The 24636-nt window shown below is 38.2% G+C and overlaps 1 protein-coding gene across 1 annotated transcript in view; it reads right to left on the bottom strand.

The window, feature by feature from the left end:
• PIK3R1 (phosphoinositide-3-kinase regulatory subunit 1) overlaps window positions 1-24636 on the bottom strand; it is a 60601-nt gene that overhangs the window by 23404 nt on the left and 12561 nt on the right. Inside the window, exons 3-4 of the mRNA XM_042028206.1 lie at window positions 3476-3568; window positions 2046-2120 (exon numbers count right to left, since the gene is read on the bottom strand). Of these exons, the coding sequence (XP_041884140.1) occupies window positions 2046-2120; window positions 3476-3568 (168 nt within the window). The remainder of the gene's footprint in view (window positions 1-2045; window positions 2121-3475; window positions 3569-24636) is intronic.

A 24636-nucleotide genomic window follows, 5' to 3' on the forward strand; every position in this document is an offset into this window, starting at 1 on the left:
TGGTAAAATAACTACTGAATCTGTTTGTCCAGTTTAAACAAAGGCAACGGGGAAGTAGAGCAATCAGATATATGGTGTGTCTACAAACACCGTGAAATAAAGCAGCCAAGAGGGGGTAGTGAGAAACTTTGTTGCTTCTTCACCTCCTTTGTCTTCCCCAACGAAAAGCTTGCAATATGAGCTCAAATCTTATCGGACACCAAAGAATTTGCATGAGAAAGAAGACATAATGAATGTCTTTGATGATACAAAACTTGCAGTGTGGGAATGAATTCTACAGCAGCAATGGTGTGTCAGAGAATCCAACCATAAATTCTTAAAAAACCAGTTTTTATTAGTTTTGTTGCTCACTGGCTGTTTTTTATTTCATAAACTAAGTTAAATCATGCTTCTTCAGTGTTGACCATTTCTCTAAAGTATGTCCCAAATTACGATAATGAATACATGAGTAATAGTACACTTTGCAACTTTCTGGGTGTAGTATCGTAGACAGACCCGAACTCTTCCATCTGCTGAGCTGGCCAGATGTAAGTCAGCTTTGATTTTGGAGCTAGATAGTATTGTGTTGATGCTAACAGACAGTAACCCAATTAAAAAATGGAGAGCATTCTAACCACTAGCAGAACAGCACACTAATGCAAGTTCACAACTTTGTGACCAAAGCTGACTTTGCCCTCTGCATTAGAATCCTGCTAATTCAAAGAGAGCAGGCAGAGGAAATGAGATCTGTCTGTATCCCTGCACCTGCATACTCCCTGCACCAGCTCTGTCCTGGAAGATCCCAATCCTATCTTAAAGAGACCTCAGAAAGAGACACTTCTACTAAAGAGTAAGGTTCTGTTTCTGTTACTCAAACATAACTACATTTTAAGTAAGAATACATGTAAACCATGAGTTTTTCATCTCAAGAGATAGATGAACCCTTCATAAAAGTATATCTCAGTTTAAAGACTTAAGAAAGGATTCAGATAAATTAAGAGATACAAACATATTGGTGCCACAGAAAATCTGGATTTATCTGGACTGAAAAACATAAATACGATACTAAAAATGTGACTGCTATCATGAGGCTGCTAGCACATGCCTATCTCCTCTCCCTGCTTGTACACATACACTTCACTGCTACCACAATCAGCGCAGGGGAGGATGCTCTTTTGTTTTGAAAAAACAAGGGTTTTTCTGAATATCACCTCAGAGTATCATCTCTTATTCACTTTGTTAATGTTTGCAATTATTAAAAATGAGGAGACTAATTCACTGTGTGAGTTTGCTTTCTTTGTCCCTCTGGCAACAAGGCACGTAACCATTTTCATTTTCTACCCCTTCTATTTTGTGCTCTTTTAAGCAAGTGAAAGCTCACACCACACATTGCACACCAGCTTGCCAAGTCGTGGCCAAACTCTCCTCCTACTCTCATACTGAAACTGTGCTGCCATGGCAATATATTCTGGCGCGAAGTAGAAATTAGGCATACCAAGAAAGAAGAGGAAATATATTTCAGGAAACTTGAAGGGGTACGTGATGTTACTGGTGTAGTTGCATTTTACTGTCTGAGAACTCAGCCTACAATATTGAATCAATTGTCTCTTTCACTTCAGTATCACTCTGCAGCAGGTAGATAATCAGCTGCTATTGCCACCTCACCCACTGGACCAAAAAAATGCACACACAGAACTGTATATAAACAACTGGCCATTTGTTTACAAAATAATAACCTGCAGCCTTTCAGGAATAATTATCTTTACATTGATTCTGAACAAAACACCTTGTTTTTCTCTGTACAGCTAGATTGTCAGTCTTTGAACAAGCAAGAGGACAAGAAGAGATTTAAAAAATTATTCTTAGAAGAAAAACATGCAGTGGAGACATGAAAAAAGACAACTTTAAAAGTGAAAAATACTTTAAGTATGAAGTGTAAAAGTTAGAGAACTTTTTTACTTATATATATCGTTTTAATAGTATATTATTGAGAACCAGCATACATGAGTGGGAGTGGTCTGACCACAAAATCTGTCTAGTGCTTTAAGGAAGAGAACTGTACTTACCACATTCAAAAATTTGTCTTAATTCCACTGTGCTGTTTGAGCCTTGTGCTCCATACAAAGTTGAGCACTCCAGACCTTCAAAACAAAATCAATGGGACGTATTAATATTTTGGTGACTGTTGCTCTGACGCAACATATTTCTGTTTTCTTCAGTAAGTACTGACAGTATAAATTAGCAACATTCTTTTCACACTAAAAATGTGATTGCTTTTTAAGCCTGTAAGACACCCCTTTGTGCATTTAAACTGCTGTGTCTACAGAAAGAGCTGGGCAAGGAAGATCAGAGATGCCAGTAGTCCCACATATTCTGTACTGGCCAACTGTAGAAGGCCAGGACTAGGAAACAGACTCACACTGGTGTCAGAGAAAATATCTGTATATCTTACATAATATGTCTAATAATTCGCCTGAATTATTACAAAAGACATCACTAAATGTTTTCACATGAAAGATACTGTTTACAAGTTTCCTACATCAGTGAAAATAGAGAAGACACAAGGAAAGAGACCATGTGCAGGGATGCAGAGCAGTGACAATTTAACACTATCACTGGTGTCACCCGAAAGCAGCAGTTTGTTATGCAAACTGGTGCTAAATACTGGCCCTTCACGTTGATATCAGCAAGCTCCTACTCTTTCAGAAAAGGCTTACATTCTTCTAAAGTGTCAGAGGACTATATTAGAACCTATGTCCCCAAGGACAGCAGCCTAATTCTGATCAGAATACCACTTTTGCTCTTGTCCCCCAGCTTAAGGCTCCTGAATGAGTAGGACTCATTGAGCTGCTCCTTACCTCACCAGGTCTGTGAAGGCAACATCATAGTAGGTGCCAGGAAGACAGAAATAGGGCAAAAGAAATACGACATTGTAAAAGAAAGAGGAAAGCCTCAATAGGATGGGGAGACATCAGCACAGGAAAGCAGGTGAGGAAAAAAACCACAGAAGAAACTCTGTCTGGCTCACTTTAGAGCAGCAGTAAAGAATTGACTCCTGAAGAATAAAACCAGTTCTTGTAACCTCTTCATATTTCATTCTTTTCTTTTTTCCCCTGCTTTGGGACAAAACATTACTTTTTTCCCTGTGTGCTGTGTATCCAACTCAATGTCATGCTGGCATTTCCATAACCAACTTAAGCTGCTTACTGGTTAGAAAAAACCAAAACAATACCAATACTTCTACCTTACCTTTCAAGAATACTTATATTAGTTACTAAATGCCATTTGAGGTAAGCTTTGGCTTTGCTCCTACAGTCCCAATAGCCTCTAATAAGCAGAAACCAGTGCAACAAACCTTAAAGAAGATTATTTTGGATGTTAAGTAATGTGATGCATTATCAGCTCTAGAAAGAGAACATGCCAGCTCTGGATCTGATTCTGCAGTCTTGATTGACATAAGCAACAAAAAACTTAGGTAGCTCATTCTTCAGCTTACCTTTCTTTTCAATTGTCTCTATGATCTTGACAAGAATCGGTGGAGCAACATCAGGAGGTGCAAACTGCTCTGTAAGGTCTGGAAGTGAAAAAGCTGTAAAAAAAAGAAGAAAACTAAGCCAAGCTGGAGGTGAATCCAATTACTTTTATGAAAATGATGACATGTAATGCATCCAGTTAATTTTTAATTACAGAACAAGCATCCCACTTGTCAGGGCTATATGAGAAAATTCCATACTTAATCAAAAATTTGAATAAAATTTATGACAGCTGCATTTTTCATAGCATTTTCTTTTAGGGACCTCAGTCCTAGATTCACTCTCTATATTGTCTAGGAAAAGAAAACACAATAAAAGTTTGCAGTCCATGGATGTGCAGAAATACAACGCAAGGAAGGAAAGAAAACATCTTTTGGTCAGAGACATTTACATACACTGTGCACCAAGTGAAGGTGCTAAACACATAACCGTCTGTGAGTGCCTGATCCCCCGGGTAAAACAGACTTACAAAGGCCTGAAACAGCAGTAGAAACAAGTATTTCACACTCAAGCTCAGTAACTTCTGTGCATTTCGATTTTCAAGCATCGTACTATTAACAGTATAGTTTACTTGAAGCAAGAATTTTCTTATCTACGTGGACTGGTTAGGAATAAACAGCAGTATAATTGGAAAGGGACACTTTGCAGATTCAAACAAAACTGCACACGAGTTTTATACAAAGTCAGTTTTCATGCAATCTTGTTTCCTTGTGAAGAGAACATACTCTGTAAAGGAATATTCTGGCTCTGTGAGGAAAGATTTATCTCTAAATACACAATTTTTGTCAAAAGAATAATTCAGAAGTTTTAGAGTGGTCCTGTTTAACACTTGGAAACAAGAATGTTTACATACAGATATTAAACCACTGCCAGAAACATCTGGCATAACTTGATGGATTATGATTGATAAACAAAGATTAACCACTGAAGTAAAAATTGCCAGTTGCCTAAGCAATGATGATGTTTGCTCAGTTAAACTCACCATGGTCAAACAGAAAGCAATTCTTAAACACACATACACATAGGTGCCTGCATGGTATATGAATCCATATATGCACATGCACACCCCTTGTTTTCAGAAGACTGAAACAAAATGATGAGGATAACTAAGTAGAAGGAGAAAAAAACACAACAGAAAATTATGAACAGAGAGTTTTTAAAGAAAAACTTTGACATAGCCAAAAAAAATTTAAATATATCAACTGAGAAAGAGAAAGCAGACAATTTTGGCTGGTAATTCACCCTATTTTGGATTACATAACTTCATAAAAATGCAAACCATTTTGCTGCAGTTTAACCCCAGCCAGCAACTAAGTCCCACACAACTGTTCATGCACTCTCCTCTGGTGAGATAGGGTGAGAGTGAGAAGGATAAAAGTGAGAAAATTCGTGGATTGAGGTTTAGATAGTTTAATAGGGAAAGCAAAAGCCATGCACAAAAGCAAAGCAGATCAAGGAATTCATTCACTGCTTCCCATGGGCAGCCAGATGTTCAGCCATCTCCAGGAGAGCAGGGCTTTATCACTGGGTAAGGGTAACTTGGGAAGGCAAACGCCATCACTCTGTACATCTTCCACTTTCTTCTTCTTCCCCCAGCTTTACTGCTGAGCACAGTGCTCTGTGGTACGAAATGTCCCTGTGTCAGTTGTGGTCAGCTGTCCTGGCTGTGTCCCCTCCCAACTTCTTCTGCACCCCCAGTCTCCTCACTGGTAAAGTGGGGTCTGAAGGAGAAAAGGCCTTTACACTGTATAAACCCTTCTCAGCAGTAATTAAAACATCCCTGTGCTATCAGCACTATTTCCACCATAAATCTGAAATGCAGCCCCATGATAGCTACTATGAAGAAAATTACTTCTGCCCTAGCCAAAACCAGCACAAATTTGAAAAACAGTAAAAGAGCAAGGAAGGGACAGAAGTTTGGAAGTGTAGAGAGATGAGAAGCAAAATGAAAGACAATAGTAGTAATGGAAGTGAAGCATACTTGCAAAAAGAAGGAAAATGATGGTACCATAATGATGGAATACTTTCTAATCCATTCATAACTGAGGATATTAGAAAAATATCTGTTAGTCATAACGGTTTAACTTAGGAGGCCCAGAAAATAACCATTCAGGAGTTTCAAAAGAGTTGTCTACGCAGATCTCTGGCCTCCTGATGCTTTTTAATGACTTGAGGAAATTAAGAGCAATTCCCACAGATCCGAAGAGTTCTAATACCCAATCCAGACTCTGAAAGGACAAGTAACATGCCTACATGCTAGTTTCATTTTAAGTCCTGGGCAAAATAAAGAAAAACCTAAAACTAGGCTCATAAAGACAGCAGATAGCACTGTAACTAAGGATTATCTGCATAGCTTTTCAGAGGATAGGTTCTTTCCTTAGTGGCACCTTTGTGAGCTGAAAAATGCAAATGAGTAGACATAATAAACTCCAAAATTCTGCCAGATATTTGACTTAGTATGACACTCCTATTCAAGGCTAAATTCAAAGAAAGCATGCTATATAGATGTATTAATGCAGAACAAGCTACTCAGGGAGCAAATGGACTTTTCAACTCTTTCCATCTTGAAATCACTTTCAGATTCCATTTGGAACATCTCTTTTACATCTGCTTCATCAAACACATGATGGGCTCAAATGGAAAATGCTGCACTCCAAGCAGCCTCTGCTGAGGCATACTGAAATACAGACCAACAGATTTGTGATGTTCAGATCAAATAGTTCTTTTCAACCCCAAACTATGAAACTATCTTATGATGTAGACAAATCTATTGAAAGAATAAATGAAAGATCAGAGTCATATCAAAGGGTATGCCACGAAAATACTCAGATTGTGAGATCCTAATAGACTCAAGAGAATGCAAAGGGTTTAAAATGGGTCCGTTATATGGTAGCAGAGGAAGAACAGGTTTTAACAACAGCGTTTACATATTTTTACCTATGAAAGTAACTTTCTGATCCCTTAGGTAGCTAGTTACACTAAATTTTTCCCTCTTTCATAACAGCAACAGAATTGCATCATCTCTGAACAAAGATGCTCATCTCCTAATTCCAGCTGGAGGCAGCATGCAGCCATAGTCAGCAGTCTAAACTGAAATAGAGGAAAGAGACAAGGATAAATAGAGACAGAGAAGTCAAAACTGACAGACATTTGAACCTTATCAAGTGACAGCTTGGCAGTTCAGGGATGGCCCATCCAGGCTACTGAGCCTGGAAAAGCTACATGTGCTTTTACATATGAAAGCTACACTGCTTTGTTCCATTAACCAAATTGTGCCTTGAAATGATGGCAAGACATACAAATATCTATCAACAAGGTGTATTTAGAAAAATAATTTCAATTTCCAGTGATGTAGACTTTCTACATGATGGATGGAGTCCAAGGAAAGCAAAGAGGAGAACCCAGCATCAGGGGAAGCTGTCAGCTCAGGAAGAAGCCCCTTGCAAGGTGAAGACAAGACAACACAGAAGACAATTTGTCTCCATGGGACATTGGGATTGGGGTGGTGTAGACTTTACCTAAATTACCTAAGCAGAGAGAGCCTCTTCCTGCAACCTTTTTGATGCTCCATGCTTTTCATCTAAACTTTAAGCAGAATTTTAGCTTATAAACTAGGTTTGTATCATAATCTGTTACTTAATATCTTTGTTGTAGAGTATTCATCAATCAATAATATTCTTACTTAAAGTGAAAGGCTTTTGGAAGCTATGCATTTCCCTTTATATTTACACAAAATCTGTAATATATCTACAAAATGTGTATGCAAAGAAAACATCACATTGCTTAAAAGGAAAAGTTTCTAAAACTTCTCTGCTACCCTAAAATATACATTTTAGGAGTTCAGAGGATTTCTGATGTCTCTTCCTCCCTTAATCCCATTCTTTTCCGAAACTGGAAACTTACATAGCCAAAGACATTGCTGAACTTTTAGATGACATGAGACTTCAAATGAACGACAATCTATTCCATAAATATGTAGTCTGTAAAATACTTGTGTATTTGACTGAAAAATCAGGTGTAAGAGTTCACCTCTCTTTTAATACTATGCACACTGGTCAGTACAAGCTCTACAGCATAGACAGCTTTACAGACATAAACAACAGAGAGACACACTGGCAGGTACAAAACCTGCAGTTATCAGCGACACAGCAGTTACAGAAGAAAACATCTAAGCCACACAGTTACAATGCTCAGCAACACAGAAAAACATTCATTCCATCAGCATGTTGAAGATAACATGAACAAATTAAAATCACTTAACCTCCCACCTGTTCTAGGATTTCCTACTCATTGAGTCACCTCCAATATAATTAACGCGTAATATCATAATGACTTCTGCTTCAAATTTCCCAACTTTTGCACAAAATAGAAAATTATGTTCATTTAAAGGTGAAAGGCGTCACAAGACATACATAGTCAGAAAAAAGCCCCAAAAAACTTAACAGTACTCAGAGAACTGAAGCCACTTTATTACATTTATACAGAGGACAGCTCAATTTGGCAACAGTGCACTTCAGTTTTAAAATGCTCAGAGGAAATCTCAGAAGCTAAACTGAAGAAAATTACACCTAATTTCTGGGGGGAAAGAAGAATTTAAAAATGAAAAAAAAACCCAATTACTTCAAGAACCAGAATACAAATTATAATTAAAGAAGCTCCAGTTCTAGATTAGGTGTTCCAGGAGAAAACCCAGCATGCATATTAAGATTTACAGAGAGAAAGGAAAACTTTTTAGATAGGTCAGTTTTAGTAAAAGACAACTTAGAAGAAACACTCACATGCAACCTGCATTTAGTACCTGATTTCAAAAGAATCTTTTTCTTCGAAGAATGCTGTAGGACAGCAAAGATGTTTGGAGAACCAAATCCACTTTAAAGGATCTGAGCAACTTTGTATATCCCTTTGCTAAAATTCCGCATGAGTTTTTCATTTAAAGCAATATTTTCCCCCAAATTCCTCTGTTTTGTTCTCTCTTTTTTTTTTTTTTTTCCAATTCCAGGGTCTCCAAAATATAATGGTTCTCAAAATGGTCCTCTATTTAGGTCTAGCAGTGGGTCTCCAGATAGTGAGGAAGCTTCTGATGACACTTGATAAAAGTTGGATTTTCCACTAGCTCTACTTTTACCTTGTCACAGTGAGAACCAATGAGATGAACCACAAATCAAGGGTTCTCTCCAATCTGCAAACTCTTCCTTCTCCCTGTTACAGGCAGAACTGAACATCTCTAAGACAATGGCAATGTGTGGGAGATGAGAGCATACCTTACATTCAAGGGTTGCCAGCACAGCTACAAAGTGGAAGATGAAACCCGCACATAGCTGCACCTTTTGGAAGGGTTCTCAGTAAAAATACATAGAGTTAGTACCTGGCAATGACAAGTGGAAATTTAAAGCAGCAATTTGGCTTCAGATGCTTCTGAGACATATCTTTCATTACTGCTAGAAGAAGAATGAAATTGAAAAACATATATAATGCAGCCCCTTAGAAGGTACAGTACATACCATGAAAGGGAATTTAATTTTTAAACATTTACAGGAACTATATACTAAGTCTACTTGAATTTAACTTTGAGTTAAGATTACTCCATGAATGTTCTTATTTTTCCAGGAACGGCATTAAAGTTTGTGCACACATTTTTCTTTTGATGAAAACAAATTCTACTATTTGAGAGCTCAGGTCTTAAGATGATCATAATACTTACGGTACATGCAGATATACTCTTTATGCATGCAGTTCTATCTACTAACATAATGATTTTCTATAGATTTACAGGCATCTTTGTTTGAAAGTCATACAACAACTCCAGACATGAAAGGTTTTACCAGTACTTAAGTCAGCTACATTAAACATAAGCATATTAATTAATGCAAAAGAAGAAATGCAAAGGTAAGGATCATGGTCAAGCAACTTGACAGAACTTGTGATAATGGTCCAACAAGATTAGCCAACAAACTGTGAAGAAATGATGGCTGCTCAAGCACCTAAAATACTTCCACCAGTGGCACCTTCAGTATAATGCATTACCAGCTGTGGACAGCGGACGGTTTCCTACAAAGTTCAATACCCATGCTTGCTATTGAAAATTCTGGGAAACACAGGAGCTTACTTTCTTGATTGAAATACTATTATTTCAGCAGTTATGCACTCTACTAGGTACAGGAAATGGAATTCAAACAATGTTCCACTATTATCACCTATCTTCCTTGAAACAGAATCCAAATTTAAATAAGGATCCATAATGGCTGAATTTAACCGCTTAACAGCATACAATGTTGAATTCCAGTGAAGATGCATTGGAAATGAGGGCAACTTGGCAGTTCTGCAGGTCCTTTCAGGCAGTGGTATGTATTGAGCAGTCCCATGTACTCCTCCAGGGTGCTGGCTGCTAGTGACCCCCATATCAGAGACAGCAGAGCTTGGGGAGATTGTGCTGGGAACACACCAAAAGCCATCCCTGAGGAAACACAGGTCAAGAACCTGGAAAAGTGGAAAGCAGTAGGAGGTACTGCCACACAGATGATGGCAAAACCTGAAGCTTCTCATGGCCTTGTGGTGCCAGATGGTACAGATGCTGAGCCTTAGCCACTGCAGCCCTCTCAGCACCTGCTGTTATCAGCAGGGAAAGAAAAGGCCACATGAGCCTCACAACACATCAGAGTGAAAGGAGCCTTACTGACACAAAACTCTTAGTGAGAGGGAATTCTGTGATCCACGGTATGTTTCTCAACAGTCTTAAAAAGTAGCGAGCTTCTGCAAAAAGTTTTAGTACAACAGTATGAAAGATTAAAAAAACCCTGAACTCTAAACTCTGTGGAGAAATTTTCCATAGAAATCTGTGCTTTGGTTTCAGTATCAGACCAACACAGAAGATAAGTCTGGTCTTACAATTAAATACCAAAGAACAACTCACTCTGAGATTTGAAGACCGCAACCTTGCCTTGACATTTGCATTTTCAGATAACCTAATGGTATTTACCACAAGAACAATGTTCATAACTGCCCAACTGCCATTAGCAAAAGGTTTTCACTGGGCAAAGATGAAAGACAAAAAGGTGAGAGTGAAGACAAAGTCAATGTCACTGTGTGTCTCAGATAAATCAAGGATAGCAATAGGTAGTAAATTCAGCTGCAACTGTTGATAGAGAATACCTCTCTTTAGCCCCTACTGAGATGATTTGGTTTGGCTACAGTTAAATGCTACTGGAGGCTGAAAGCACCATTTAAAGTCAGGAGGAAGACCTGTTCAGGGCTCAACCACCTTCTCCAGTACTGGTTTAATTAGAAAGATTTTAAAGCACAACACCGTTCATGGAAAAATATGAAAGAGATTTAAGCTTCTGTGAATTTGACTTACTATTACAAGTGGCTTGATAAGTCTGTCAACTATTACTTGTCTCTTACTTTTGTGAGATGTCATCAGTCAGGCAAATTGCAGACTCAGAATACCACAGAAGCCTTGGCAGTAGAGAAGACTACATTAAGGACAACTGAAGACAGGTGAAAAGTATTGCAGCACTAGAAAAAGAAATGGTCATGCCCACCAACACTATGAGCCTTTGGGTTCAGAAGAAGTTCATTTAAGTGAAGGCAGAAAAATGTCTGAGACACAGGATTTATTGTGATATGAATGGCCCCAGAGTTATGAAAAAGAATACAGAAACTATGTCTGCCAGTGACTTTAAACGACTGGGGTACAACTGGAAAGTTGAATGAAAATACCACCATTTTATAATCCTTGAATATTATGTACCCATCACAGTCTGCTTCTTCCACTGGTCAGAAGGTGCTGGGCATGAACAGGAGGACAAAGTGGTAACTGGATTTAGATGTTCTCTGTTAAGAGAACATTGAAGATCTTAGCCAGGAAATACATATCTGTACTGAGAAAATGATTTATTTCATCTGCTGTCATTCCTCTTTTTACTTTGTCTTCAATGGAGAAACATCTGAATAAAGCAGAACAGAATAAAGCCTTCCTAGGGCATCTCAATGACAACATTTAACCCTCACCGCTAAACAGTATTCTGACAATACACTTTCAGACTTCAAATATCTTTGTAAAGCATTCATACTTCTACTGTGATCCTACATCAGTAAAACTGAGTGACAACAACTTATCCGAGGGGCTTATTCCAAAAGGATGACAACAGCAGTTCTCATGAGCGTGATCTTCTGACTCATCAGTCCCAGTTTACTGCTCAAAACAAAGCCAACACCTACAGATTCCTCTGTGTAAGGTAGGTACTAACAACATAGCCTATACTGTTGAAAAAGGGCAACTCAAACCAACTTTTACAGAAAAATGTACAAAACGTGTCATAATATTGTGGCACTTAACAGAATAAGGCAATCATTTTTTCAGAAGGACGAACACATGTATATTAAAATTGGGCCATTTATAGTCCATCCCACTAAATCTAAGAGGGTCAGAATAAAAACTGAATGTTACTTCATTTTATCCTAGCTACGTATAGTGTGCCAAAAAGACATAGTTACCTGCATAAATCAATGCTGTAACTGAGATCAATAAAATACTTTGCCTAGATACTTCCCAGGGTTATCAGCTCACATGAAAGCAATGCTCTGGCTGATAAAGTATCATGTGCACGGTGACTATGCAGGGCATTTTGGGGGGCCAGGAGAACTAATTCCTCTCTTCATCCAACTTCATGAAGTTGTGCCAGCTGCATTCTCAGGGCTAAAAAGAACAAGGGGCAACTATGTGAAAAGGGGTGAAACAAGCCCTGGTAAATACAGATTAGTACAAGAAAATAATCCACGAGGAATAGATGGCAGGACTAGGCAGAAAAAAGCTCTGATTTGATCTAGAAAGTCTTACTTCATAAGATATCCATTCTCTGAAAGACATACAGGATCTTTGTAACCTTCTCTGTCACAAAAATGAATACTTGTCCTAGAGCTGCTGCACTAATCAACTAAGAATTCCTGTAACACAAAGCAAAATGAAAGCAGGGAGAGAAAGAACAAAGAGATTGTGTCTGGCTTGAGGAAAGTTTAGTTGCAGAGATAAGCAGAAAAACAAAACCACAAAGCAACATAGTATGGAGAACTGTATTCCTTTATAACAGTTTAATACTTTTAATAGTCTCTGATAATAATGTTTCACACTTATTAATTAATAATATTTCATAAAGCCCTATTTCTATCATCAATTGAAAGAGAAGTGATAATGTCTGTACGGGGAAGGAATTCTGTACATAATATTCTATCAGATTAAACCTCAGTAACTTTATGAATTATGAGCTGTCAGACATTTTTCTCATCTGCTATAGAACATACTTCTTAGAAATAGAAGCCATAATTAAGATAACAGATGTTCTTTGTTGGCTTCATCTGAAGCATGGATAATTTTTAAAAAGCAGCCTGTAGTTAAGACAGTATTCTGCTTCCCTCTATGGGTGAGCTTTTGCAATACTCCTTCTCCAAACAGAATTGAATTTAAAGTTTGAAATGGCTGCAACTATTTACAACTATCATTAACACAATTAGAAAACATGAGCAGTACTGTTCTGAGGAAAAAAATATTAACTAAGTAAAATATTCTGGCATGCAATACACTGCATTATAATGCCATAAATAATGCATAAATAGTTTTGCAAAAGAAACTCCCACCCACAAAAATCAAGGAAGAGATGGGAAAACCACCTGCTCATTCAACTCTTCTTTCAAGGATCTGTGAGATAAACAGAAAATAATAAAATAAGAAATAAGCAAGAATGTAGTAAAAGATATCGTTCTGCTTCTAAGTAGAAGGGGCACTCGAGAAGCTGAGGAGAACAGAGTGTGGGTCAGGATAGACATTGCTGGAGCTGAAACCCAAGCAGGCTGGCACTGGGACTTTGACACTGCTGGCTTCCACGAGAGGCGCATCTCACCTCCCTCACGTGGTCTGGAGCATTGGCACAGCTTGAGGCTTCCCATGCTTTTCTCAGGCGTGGCAGACTGGCAAGTAATTCTTTCTCACCCTTCACTCTCAGGGATCACCCCAAGCCCCGTGTGACATGCAGAACTACAGCAGTAATAGTGTTCTCACATTCCCTACAAGCATCACTTTAAATGGAAGGACAGGTTAATATCTCTAAATAGAACAAGCCAGCATGGGCTTCAGAGCATGATTCCAAGGACAGAGAAAAAAATATTTTAATAAGCCAACACCTGTTTTTCATGTCTTGTTGACATCTGCAGCTTCCCTGCCAGCAGTTTACAGTCAGAGAGGTATCAGCAGATGAGAGGTAAATTGTGATGCAGGTACCAAATTACTGCATCACCACATGCAAGGAGATGATGACAGAGATGACAGAAAGGAAGGAACGGGACAGGGTCAACCAAGCAGCTGGACCAATAAAGTGCAAAACTGCCTTTTTCATGAAGTGAGGCTTGTTGCATTTCCTCCTCCTCCTTCAAGATTGCTGTTCCAGGACTAGAAACGAGCTGAGATCTGCAAGAATTTGAGTAACTTGGCCTGCTCAGTTGTCCTCAGAGACACTAACTGACAATTTCAGCTTCTGGCAGTGGTTTGACATGAAACCATACATGCTATCAAGAAGGGAAATATGTAACACTGAATGTTCAAGTGTAGTGTGGATAGTGCTGGCGTGAGGACAAACAGTGCATTCCACTGGCAGCTGCTTCTTGTGGCTTACTTATTGAGTTCCTGGTGCTTCAGTGTTATTATTGCCGTTAAACATCCAAATTTTGTAGTGGTACATAGAAGTCCTTGTTAGACAAAATTTTGATGGTTCTCTAAACAAAACCTCCCTTACTGGTACTATGATTAACTAAGCACTCCCTTAGAACTATTGCCAGCTGCCTTTCCACAAACTACCTCATCTTTCCCAAGGATATTTATGCCATGATTTCTATTAACTTCTGCACTCTAGACTTTTTTTTAATAAAGCGACAGTGAAACTTTAGTAAAAATAAAATTTATTCTAAAGTCACTAGAGGTAAATTAATGCAATTACATGGTACTTTTGCTACAGTCACTCTATAAGGAATCAGCAGCAAAGATCCCTCTGTTGCCTGCTATACTACTACAGAGACACATTAACAAAACTGCATTGTAAGAGCATCAAGACCACCCCCAAGGTCAAGCACTCAAGACCACAAAGAACTAAGGCTGCATGTGCAATTTCAGTTCATGCTTTGGTCTCTTTTCATAGAATGATACAGAATTTTTCCCAAGAAATTACACTGCCCATTTCAGTGCACAAAGACCAGAGCTCTCAAAGGATAAAACTCATCTGAAGAACTGAGTAATTTAGTATCTGGAATATTATCTAGATTTTACAAGGACACATGGTCATGCAGTAGGCTTATATTCTCCTGTTTATTTTCCTCTTCAAACCTGAATTTTCTATCATCTCATCTCAACATGGCTTCCCATGTAGAAGTATTTTGGTCCACAATATGTTCTTGAGTTCCTCCAAGCAAGTGGGAGAGGAAATACATATCTGGTTTTTCCTGGAAATGTTTGACACATAGGACAGAGGCAGTTGCCTATCTTTCAAGGGAAAAATGCTGAGGTCCATCTCAGGAGGCACTTCAAAATTTTGGCTCTGGGCAGCCAGTGGAAAGTCATTGCGAGATGATTTCAATGACCTCTATCAGATAAAACTTCACAGATCGAGCAAGTTCATGTGCTGGCACCATTTTTATTTGAAAAGTAGTAACATGTATTTTCTTCTGAGTAGTCTGGTGCTATCCTACGAAGACTACTAACCTCAATTCCCTTTGCACCACGGATGGTGAGAAATGGTGCACCAGCAGCATCTGCTCTTTGTAACCAAGACAGGACTGTGGATGAACCATCACTATGAGATACCAGGGTTGCTGGAATACTGTTGAGAATGACTTGTCCCATCTCTAAAGGATCTTTGTTCCTTATTGCTATTTCCTTTTTTTTTGGTAACATAAAGTTTCTTACGCAAGGCCATCACTGGTTTGTGATAGTATCTCTGCTTGAGGAGCACATTTAAAGCATTCTCTTTTTATTCAATAATCGTAATACATAAAAATTCAGGGCAGTATGTTGTTTTGCTCTGAAAGAATGCTTTATTTTGCTACCTTTTTGCTGTAGAGAAACTAATGGGGGAAGAAAGCCAACAAATCCCTGTCAAACTATTCACAGGCAAGAAATCTAGAAGAAAAGAATAGGCTCTTTACAACTGCAAGAAAAAGATAATGTGTATTACTATGCTTGAGAAGTCAAGTTGTTTAGATCTGGAAGATTTACATAAAAAGAACTGGCAGAAGCTGCTGACAGATAAAAGTCAACACTGCTCCTTCATCTTTTGGGAATTATGGGAAACATTTGTAAGTACACAGAAAGTTAAAAATAATGAGTGTATAGCAGTCACCCAGAAAAAAAAATGCAAACAATGGTAACAGCTCTCCAGCACCATGACTTTTATTCAAAAAACTAATGCGTTTCAAATCAAATCAAACATTTCTCCTCCTCTAGAAAAAAAAGAAAAAAGCAAAAGCTTAGAGCTGTAGCTGTAGCAACAGAATACAGCAATGCTGAAAGGCAGTCTTGCAAGAAAGTAAAACTGGGTTAATCCTTACAGCTATTAAACCATGGGGTGATTTGACATAGATACAGAAACAACATTATTAGGAAAATCCTGGACTGAATCTACAGAGAGTTAATCCCACTACCCTCGTTCTCCAGATGAAGAAGAAAACTCTAAGTCTGTATGCAGTAAGACTTTTTGACCCATATCATACTCCTGTCGAGATTTCTCTGAATAGCAATATGAGTTTTATTTTCTTATTCCAGTATATGTCACACTATCAAGATTCTGAATAAAAAGGATGTCATGCAATATCAAGTACATGTACTTATTACATGAACTTAAAGATCTCTCTTGCATCAATCATTGTTTGCTCACTCTCCACTGCTGAAGTAGCTTTAATTCAGACCTTAGCACTTAAGGTGACAAATGAATTTCATGAGCCTTTATAAAGCTGTCAGGGTACCAACTGGTTAACTAACTGGCAAAAGACCTCCATTTGTGTACTGACCAGTACAGTGTGTTATGAAATTCATATAGTGCAAAATCTGTTTATAGGAAGTGCTTAAGAAAATTGAAAATAACAACAAAGATGGTGCTCATGAAAAACTGGCTATGTTTTTATATCACCATCTGCAAGCCAAAGATTAACTGAAGTCAGGGTAAGAAGGTATGGAACAGGATTTCAGTCTGCAATGGGAGCATTCATTTGCAAAGAGACCAAAAGCAAGAGACAAAGCCTCTCTAAGAAAATCCAAACACTTCAATTTTAAGAAATCCTTTTGTAACCTTACAGTGTTAAGAGTGCCTTGTGGTCTAAAACAAAGAAAAAGATCTCTCTCTTGAAAACGAGCGGTGTGTTGTAAAGGAGTGAGACTGAGTAGAATAGGATTAAATAACTGAAAGAAGTATTTTGTAAGTGATCTTGGAAGGCGTAAGCTGCAGTACAGCAAAACTAGAAAAAAACATAAATCTGGTTAAGAACTGACAACATGCTCCCTATGATCTTTACCTCAGGTGGTTCAAATAAAAGCAGGTCTTTCATGGAATAAATGAGGGAGGCAGAAGCTCTTTTTAGGTCCCCTACAAAGACCCAAGACATGAGCAGGAAGCACTCCGATCCACTGCTTCCATTCCTTACTTCTGCTACCCGGCAGCTGCCCTACACTGACCTACTCCAGCACAGCGGAATGTGCTGTAGACATTCTCCAACTTCCTTGTAGAAAATTAATGGGTAACAGGATCAATGCCATCTCTGAACTTGGAGGACTACTAAGTGTATACATGACAATGACAAGAAATACTAATGTCTTGAATATTTAAGTGCTGCTGGTGTACAGACCTTCTAGAGGTCACACACCCAAAAAACCCAAACCAGTTTTTCCACCATCCTGCTCCTGCCAAGAAAGTTAACTGGTCTTCTAACCCATCCATATCTGAAAATATAGTGGCACTATCTATCTATACATCTATCTCAATTTCCACATACGTACAGAGCTTAGAGCAACAATCACTCAAGTTGACTTGGAATGTTGCTTATAAGAGTAATAAAGGAGTAAAAATACATTCCTGACTTGCACAAGATGTGATCAAACATGTAAAAGGGCCTTCTAGCTATGACTCACTAAGAAATGGGTGGAGGATTGAGAGGCTGAAAGGCTGCTGGTTGGCTGGAGTAAGCCTTCTTCCACACTGGCCAGCAAGGACTGAGAATTGGCTATTTTGTCAAAATACCAAGTATATCATGGTTGTTTTCCTGCTATCCTATGGGGTACGGGGTGGTGGGGGGGAGTGAGAGTGAGAGAGGGGGGAAAGAAGACAAGTCTTACATTTATGGTTTTTTGTTATTATGCTCCAGAGGAATCCGTTGGTCACCTTGCTAGAAGAAAGAACTAGTTACCTTTATTTGGCCCTAGCAGAAGGGAACACCTTCTCCTCATTTCATTTTATCTTTTCAAATGTATTTATTTATTTATTTATTTATTTAAATGTTGGCCATGTCAAAAGGAAAAAGGGTATCTCACTTGACTCCCAGATGGAAAATCGTTCCAAAAAAACCCAGTTCCCTGTTGAGAGCAGGAGGAAGAGGAATACATTAATTTTAAACTGACCTGATTTTTTAAACAGGCATATGACTCCTTGTTTTTAGCATAGTTCACATGAATTGCCTGCATGAAGCTGGAAAAACTCATATCCTAATTAGTTCAGATGTGGCAACTTCAGAGAACTTTACTGAGGATTTTACAAGATAAAGGTACTCAAAAATGGCAGACGCAGCAGACAGCTGGTGCAACTCGCCTAAGCTCTGCTGTGCTACCACAAGGTACCTACTTATTGCAGGACCTGCTACCTCCCAAAGAATTCTAGTCTTTCATGGTGAATGTGCCACCAGTAGCATCTAAAATAACTTAGACATATCAGTATGAGCAATCATCTAAACTGTGGCCTTATTTTAAGGGAAATTCCCTTTTATTTTTATTTTTTGGTGGTTTGGGTTTTTTTAAATAGCATATTTCTTGACGTCTCAGGGGAGTCAGCTCTTCTGCTTCTCTTTTTCTTGCTTCACTACATAGTCTGCTTTTCACCTGCCAGCTTCCCACATTTCAAACCTTGCTCTCAAACGGAAAAATCTTAGGAGACAGAGCAAGGTGGCTGGTTATTCTATAATGGCATTCAGCTAGGAGTGAACAGTGCAAAGGACCAAGTGAATATGCTAACCTGTGTTGCCTGCGGTGGAGAAGGAAGACATCGATAAAGTGCAAGGTGTGAACTTCTCTAGATACACATACTCAAATTGTTTGGCTGCTGCTTCCAAAACCTTGCAGGATAGTTTTGTTCTAAACTTGTATCTATAAAGACTGCGTTGGGCTTTTGTTTCGTTGTTGGGTTGGGTTTTTTTTCCCCCTGGACAGCTACAAATTACCTATCACAAAATTACATGCAGAAATTTAACATGTACTGGGTGGGAATCAATAGTGTAGTCTTGCATCATGCTAATAAAGACAAGAAGAAAGTTTCAGAGCCTATTATAGTGTCCACTTATGTCACAGTCTGACAGTGCTCTGTAAACATCCAAAACAAGCTGCTTTTCTTTTTTTTTTAAATTTGAGTCAGAATATAAGCATGGATTAAAGATTTCTGACAAGCTGCAAACAGGTAACCAAATAACACTTAGCATGATAGAAAACACAGTATTTTTCAGAACAAGAGAATTTCATGCTTTTACTTTTGCATGACTATCAACTTGAGCCCAACAGAAAAATTGGATCCATATTCAAGTCCATTTTTTCCTGCTGGCTTTATAGCTTCCCCATGCTTTCTGCACATTACACATTCCCTCTCTGTTGCTTTCAGCATTTGGACTCTCTCCTTCAGGCATTCTGTAATCCTGCCAGCCAAAGAGCTTTGCTTTTAGTAAGTAGATCTGCCAACTTAAACACCAGTCTCCTAAGGCAATCAAATAATGAAACACACATGTATGTACTTGCACATAATCTGTCAAATACCTCTCCAGCCCACTAGAAATGATTTTTGCAATTCGGGGTTTTCACAGGAGCATGCATTCATACATAGCTTTCAAAGATCAAATGCCATAGTTCTCCAGAGTTCTGTGTCTTGTTTGTACATTCTAACCCAATGATCCTGCAATTTCTGTGTTAGCATCTAAAGATATGAAAAATGAAAAACTTAAAAACACAAAGGTTTTGCAGAAAACTTCATATGGAGTCAGTATACCCTTCAATTTCTCCAATTTGGCAGACAGGTCTAGTGCAAGACAGCACAGATTCCTCCATGGAAGAACACTCTTTCCATGTTTCTAGTGTGTCTGGAAAGTTAATGAATAACCATTCCAGGTGTCAAGAGTATTTTTCATACCTCCCCCATTGCTCATCTATCATCCACACTGATGTCTTAACTTCCACTTTCTAAACCAATGTTTCCTGAAAGAGGAATCTAATGTATAATGCTAGCAACAGAGTAATCCAGGAAAAACTTTGAACTTGTCATAGTAGGATGAAATTACACAGCCACACCTCTTGATTAAGGTTGCAGTTTACTACATGGCAAAATGAACATGGGAACAAAAGCATCTTTCAAGGAAGCAAGTTGTTGATTAGTATTAGAAAAACTATAATCAAGTTTCACGAATGGTAATTTACTATGTAATGTCATCATTTGCAAAAATTCCTGTATTGTGAATCACAACTATGATACAGCAAAAAACCTCTCAAAACTAATAGAGATGCACCATAAAAACCTAAAGCAAGGGGTGCTTTAAACACACGGGTCACTGAAACGTTCTATTGCAAGACATGCTTTACATGTACAACAAAGTACTGAGAACTTGAAACTCTGGATTTGCAGAATCATGAAACAAGTAAGCTAACACTAAATTATGTTACTGTATTTGTTGAATCTGTGCATTCACATTCCAGTAATTCCTTCGATTTGATGCTTATATTTGGATTCCAGCTGGTGCAGGAAGATTTGTTCTGCAAGGAATTGTTTTGGACGTCCAGTACACAGTAACTGAAGCGAGCCATGGAGTGAGCAAATAGTACTCACTCCTTGGGACAAAAAGACTTACAAAGTCAAACTTAATACATTCTCGGTCCCTGGTTTTAGTTACCGCAATGAAATGTAACTGCTAGAGTTCTAATATTTTAAGAGTTGTTAAGAGTTACTCCCCAGATTCAGCATTTTGAAGTGATATCCACATCACCCTTCTATGACAAAGAGATTAATTTTAAACTATCTTAGAGCAGTAGGTTTGTTGGTTTGTTCATTTTCTGTCTGTTTTGTTTACCTCATTCCTTACAGGACCATGATAGCACCTTTGCTTTCAACAGTATCCAAAGGTGACTTAGTATTTGTCATTATGAAGTTCTATGAAACACTTATTAGTCATATCATATCATTGGAAAGAGCAGAAGTGTCAATGAAAAAACATGTTTCCAGAGAGAAGTCTGAAGGCTGTGAAGAACAGGTGGCTTAAGACCACAAACTGATCAAAGTGAATGAAGCAATTTAAATTTAGTGAAAATCTAAAAAAAAAACATTTAAAAAACCAAAGCAAGAATAAGTGGGAAAAAGGTCAGACAACTATATCACTAAAAAATTGTATCAGATGGCATACACTAAAATAAGTTGTACTCATATGTACAAACACAAGTTTGAGATGCAGTTTTGAAACCTTAACAGTGTTCTCCTACTGTAGTGTGCAGTTCATTGTCTATATGCACATGCATCAAGGTGATAAAACTCTGTATTTATTCTAAAAATAATAATTTGTTACAATAACAGAATATACAAATAAAACTGTCATCATACCACTTCCTCAATTATAAAAACCCCTCATTACTGTCACATTAGTTACCCAAACAGGCAGCCCTAAGGAAAAAATAAGCCGTGCCAAAGTATCTAGCAGCCTAGAGCAAATTTTTAACATGTATCAGTGAAGAGTTCTAAATATACTGGAAAAAAATAATTTCATGAAAATAATCTCTATACTGTCATTACCAAATACAATTAGATATATGTAGTTTCCCAAATGAAAACATTTTACTACTAATTTCACATTTCTTATCATTTTATGGACATTAAAGAGATAAAAAGTTAAGTAATCTACATTAAATATGTACTAAAGGAAGCAGTTTGGACTAATTAGTAACAGGCTTTAAATTTATCTAGAAGTTATGAGCTTGAAACAGGAATTACAGGGTGAAATTACATGCCCTGCATTAGCCCAGGACCTCAGAAGAGATGCTCACAACAGTTTCCCTTACGTGTATTCAAAATTCATGAAAGGACAGTCAGACTCTGTTCTTTACATCAGCATTTATGGTGTAGTATTTAATGTACATTCATTTTCTATGCAATCTGGTATATTAGAATCCCTTCCAAAAAGAGCTAAGATTTGTGCTCCAAATGCTGAAGATATTGGGAATTTTGCCTGACAAAACTAAGAGTAAAAACCGTGGGATTTTTCCCAATGCCGCTAAACCCTGACTATAGGTCTGATCCTGTTCCTTCTGAAGTCAAGCTGGGTTTTGTCACCAATTTAAGGGAAAGTAGAATAGTAACCTGCAGCTTCCTGTATGAACAAGTCCTTCAAGTAAAGAAAAATACCCCCAACCATGTATAATATTTTCAAGAACATCAGTACTTTAAAATAATTTTATCTTTAGTTTGCATCCAAAAGGATTTTGAACAAGGCATTTTAATACTCTATTTAGAAGAGAGCAGCTCACATTAACAAGCACAGGCATGTTCCCTCCAAACTACTAGACAATTTACCACTGTATTTGATTGACTGTTTAGTTCAAACAGACATTGAGAAGAAAAAATAAAAACCGCACACAAAACCCCCCCAACAAAACAACCAGCCTCATCTAATTGGCATGTTCTTACTGTGTCATAATAAAACTCTACATATTTGTCTTAGAGGAAACATCTGGAGAAAAAGCATAACAGTTGGTAACTGTCTTCCCCTTTTTTACTAAACTGTACATGCAACTCAAAGTCCTGCATCCTAAATCACTCTGGAAGGCACCAACAGCCCACTAGCTTTTTCAGTGAAAGTTTTAGTATCAAAAATAGAAGAGACTTTAAGCTTCCTACAAGCAAGATTTTATTCTAGTTGCTCTGTAGTAAACATTGTTCAACCAATGGTTTAATATTATCCCCAAAAACTATCCTGGTAATAATGGGATTGTGAAAATCTCTCATTTCATGTAGAGGGCTATAGTTTACACAGGCTATCAGAAAGGTTTTAGAGTTGTCAGCACTAAGTTTTATCCAAGAGGAAGTCAGAAAAACATGCAAGCCGTGGGGAATGCATGCTAATCTTTCAACCAACAGTAATGAATTATAAATACAGCAAAGAGAATTCAAACATTCATCACTCTGTGCCCTAAAAACCCCTCACTCAATGAACAGAAGTCCTTTATTTTCTGTTATTTCAGAAGAAATTTTTGCTACTTGCTGTTTAGATTGTGTTCCTTAAAATTCTATCCATTGATACAGATTACAAGGATGACTTCAAAAATTATGCTCAGAACTGGCTTGCACTGGAGCAAAAGGCCTCCCTAAATCTTTTTCTTCCTAAGAAAATTGCTTATCTAGGCTAGGCTACTAACTAGCTACCCTCTTCTGGCTTCAGAACAATTGAGTAGATTTGGACTGGCCAGAATATATTCTAAATTGTACTTAAACAGCTGTACAGATTTTACTTCAAAGTACCTAAAATAAGCTGTCACAGAAGACCCATGTATCAGCAGAGACTGGAAGGCCAAGGGAACACATCACACCTCACTGCACTCCATGGTGTCCTTGCACCTCACAGCTCTTTGCAGACCACATCAGGGCAGATGCCTCTCAAGCATGTGCCAGTCAACTAGGAGCAAAGCAGCAAGTGATGGGGGGTTTTGCCATGGTCTCTATTGCTCCTTACCTGTGCCAAGCAGCTGTGTCTTGGCAAGCAGACAATTCAAGAATAAGGCCATAAACACAACAGACATTTTCTTGTCTCCAACCAAGCACAGCACATGAAAAATTGCAGTGAAATTTACATGAAAAAATAGCACTAGAGGACTGGAATCTGTGATCACAGGATTGAACACCATGTGCAAATAGGAAAAAGACTGAAATTTTTTCCCTTAACTGCTTATTTCTGGAATGTTCCTGGATAGAAAGATAATGAAACCAGACACAGCTGTGCAGCCTTATCTACCATGATGCATAATTAGCGGTTTCTTTCATTAATTCCCTAATTTAAGTGCTTTCATCTACCTCCAGCAAAAAAGAGCTGAGGAAGAGGACTTGGAAATAAAAAGACAACCTAAAAAACTAAGAGCCTTCTCTTTGCGAGGGACTGCTGGAGAAGCCGTAACATGCTTTGAAACACGGATTTACAGTGTATCATTCAAAAGTTTCTTTGCCAAGACTAGTTCTCCAGGCTTATCTGCTATCTACCAATGTTATCCAAGCAGGATGAAGAGACATTGGAAGAAACAGGTGATAGCACTTAAGTTTTCTCTCCTAACCTCAACAAATACATTTCACTGTTATATCTGTAAACAAGACATACAAACCTGGTGCAGCCATGCCTCCTGCAAGGTTGTTGTGGTAACTCTATCCTAGCAAAAACCAGCATAGAAGTGCATTCCCTCTCAGACTACAGCTCTCAAGTTGCCTGACTGACCCTTCCTTCCCAGGTAGCAGGAGGCTACAGAACTGGAGTGTTCAAACACGCTGCATCCAACAAATGCAACTCCACAGGGGAGAAAGAGCAAGGTAGAGACAACCTGAACTATACCATAGTTTGGCTTTTGGCCATTACCTTTTACATCTTTAAGTGTGCATGTGCTTTACAAGGAAGTATTAAAATGCTCAAGGAAAGCAGAGTTAACTTTGATTTCCCAAAACATAGACACTAATAAAGAAACAACAACAACAACAAATACTGAAAATAATACAATAGCTGCTCAAAATATTCTGGAACCTGAATGGACCCGAAGTAACTGCCATTCCTGCAACAGATCTCCATTCTGCAGGAGCATCTTCCCATCCCAGATGCCATCAAGTGA

The sequence above is a fragment of the Corvus kubaryi genome, unplaced genomic scaffold (genome assembly GCF_017639235.1).
Source record: "Corvus kubaryi isolate FWS band 111438036 unplaced genomic scaffold, C.kubaryi_AGA036_p1.0 37308, whole genome shotgun sequence".
Classification (NCBI taxonomy): domain Eukaryota; kingdom Metazoa; phylum Chordata; class Aves; order Passeriformes; family Corvidae; genus Corvus; species Corvus kubaryi.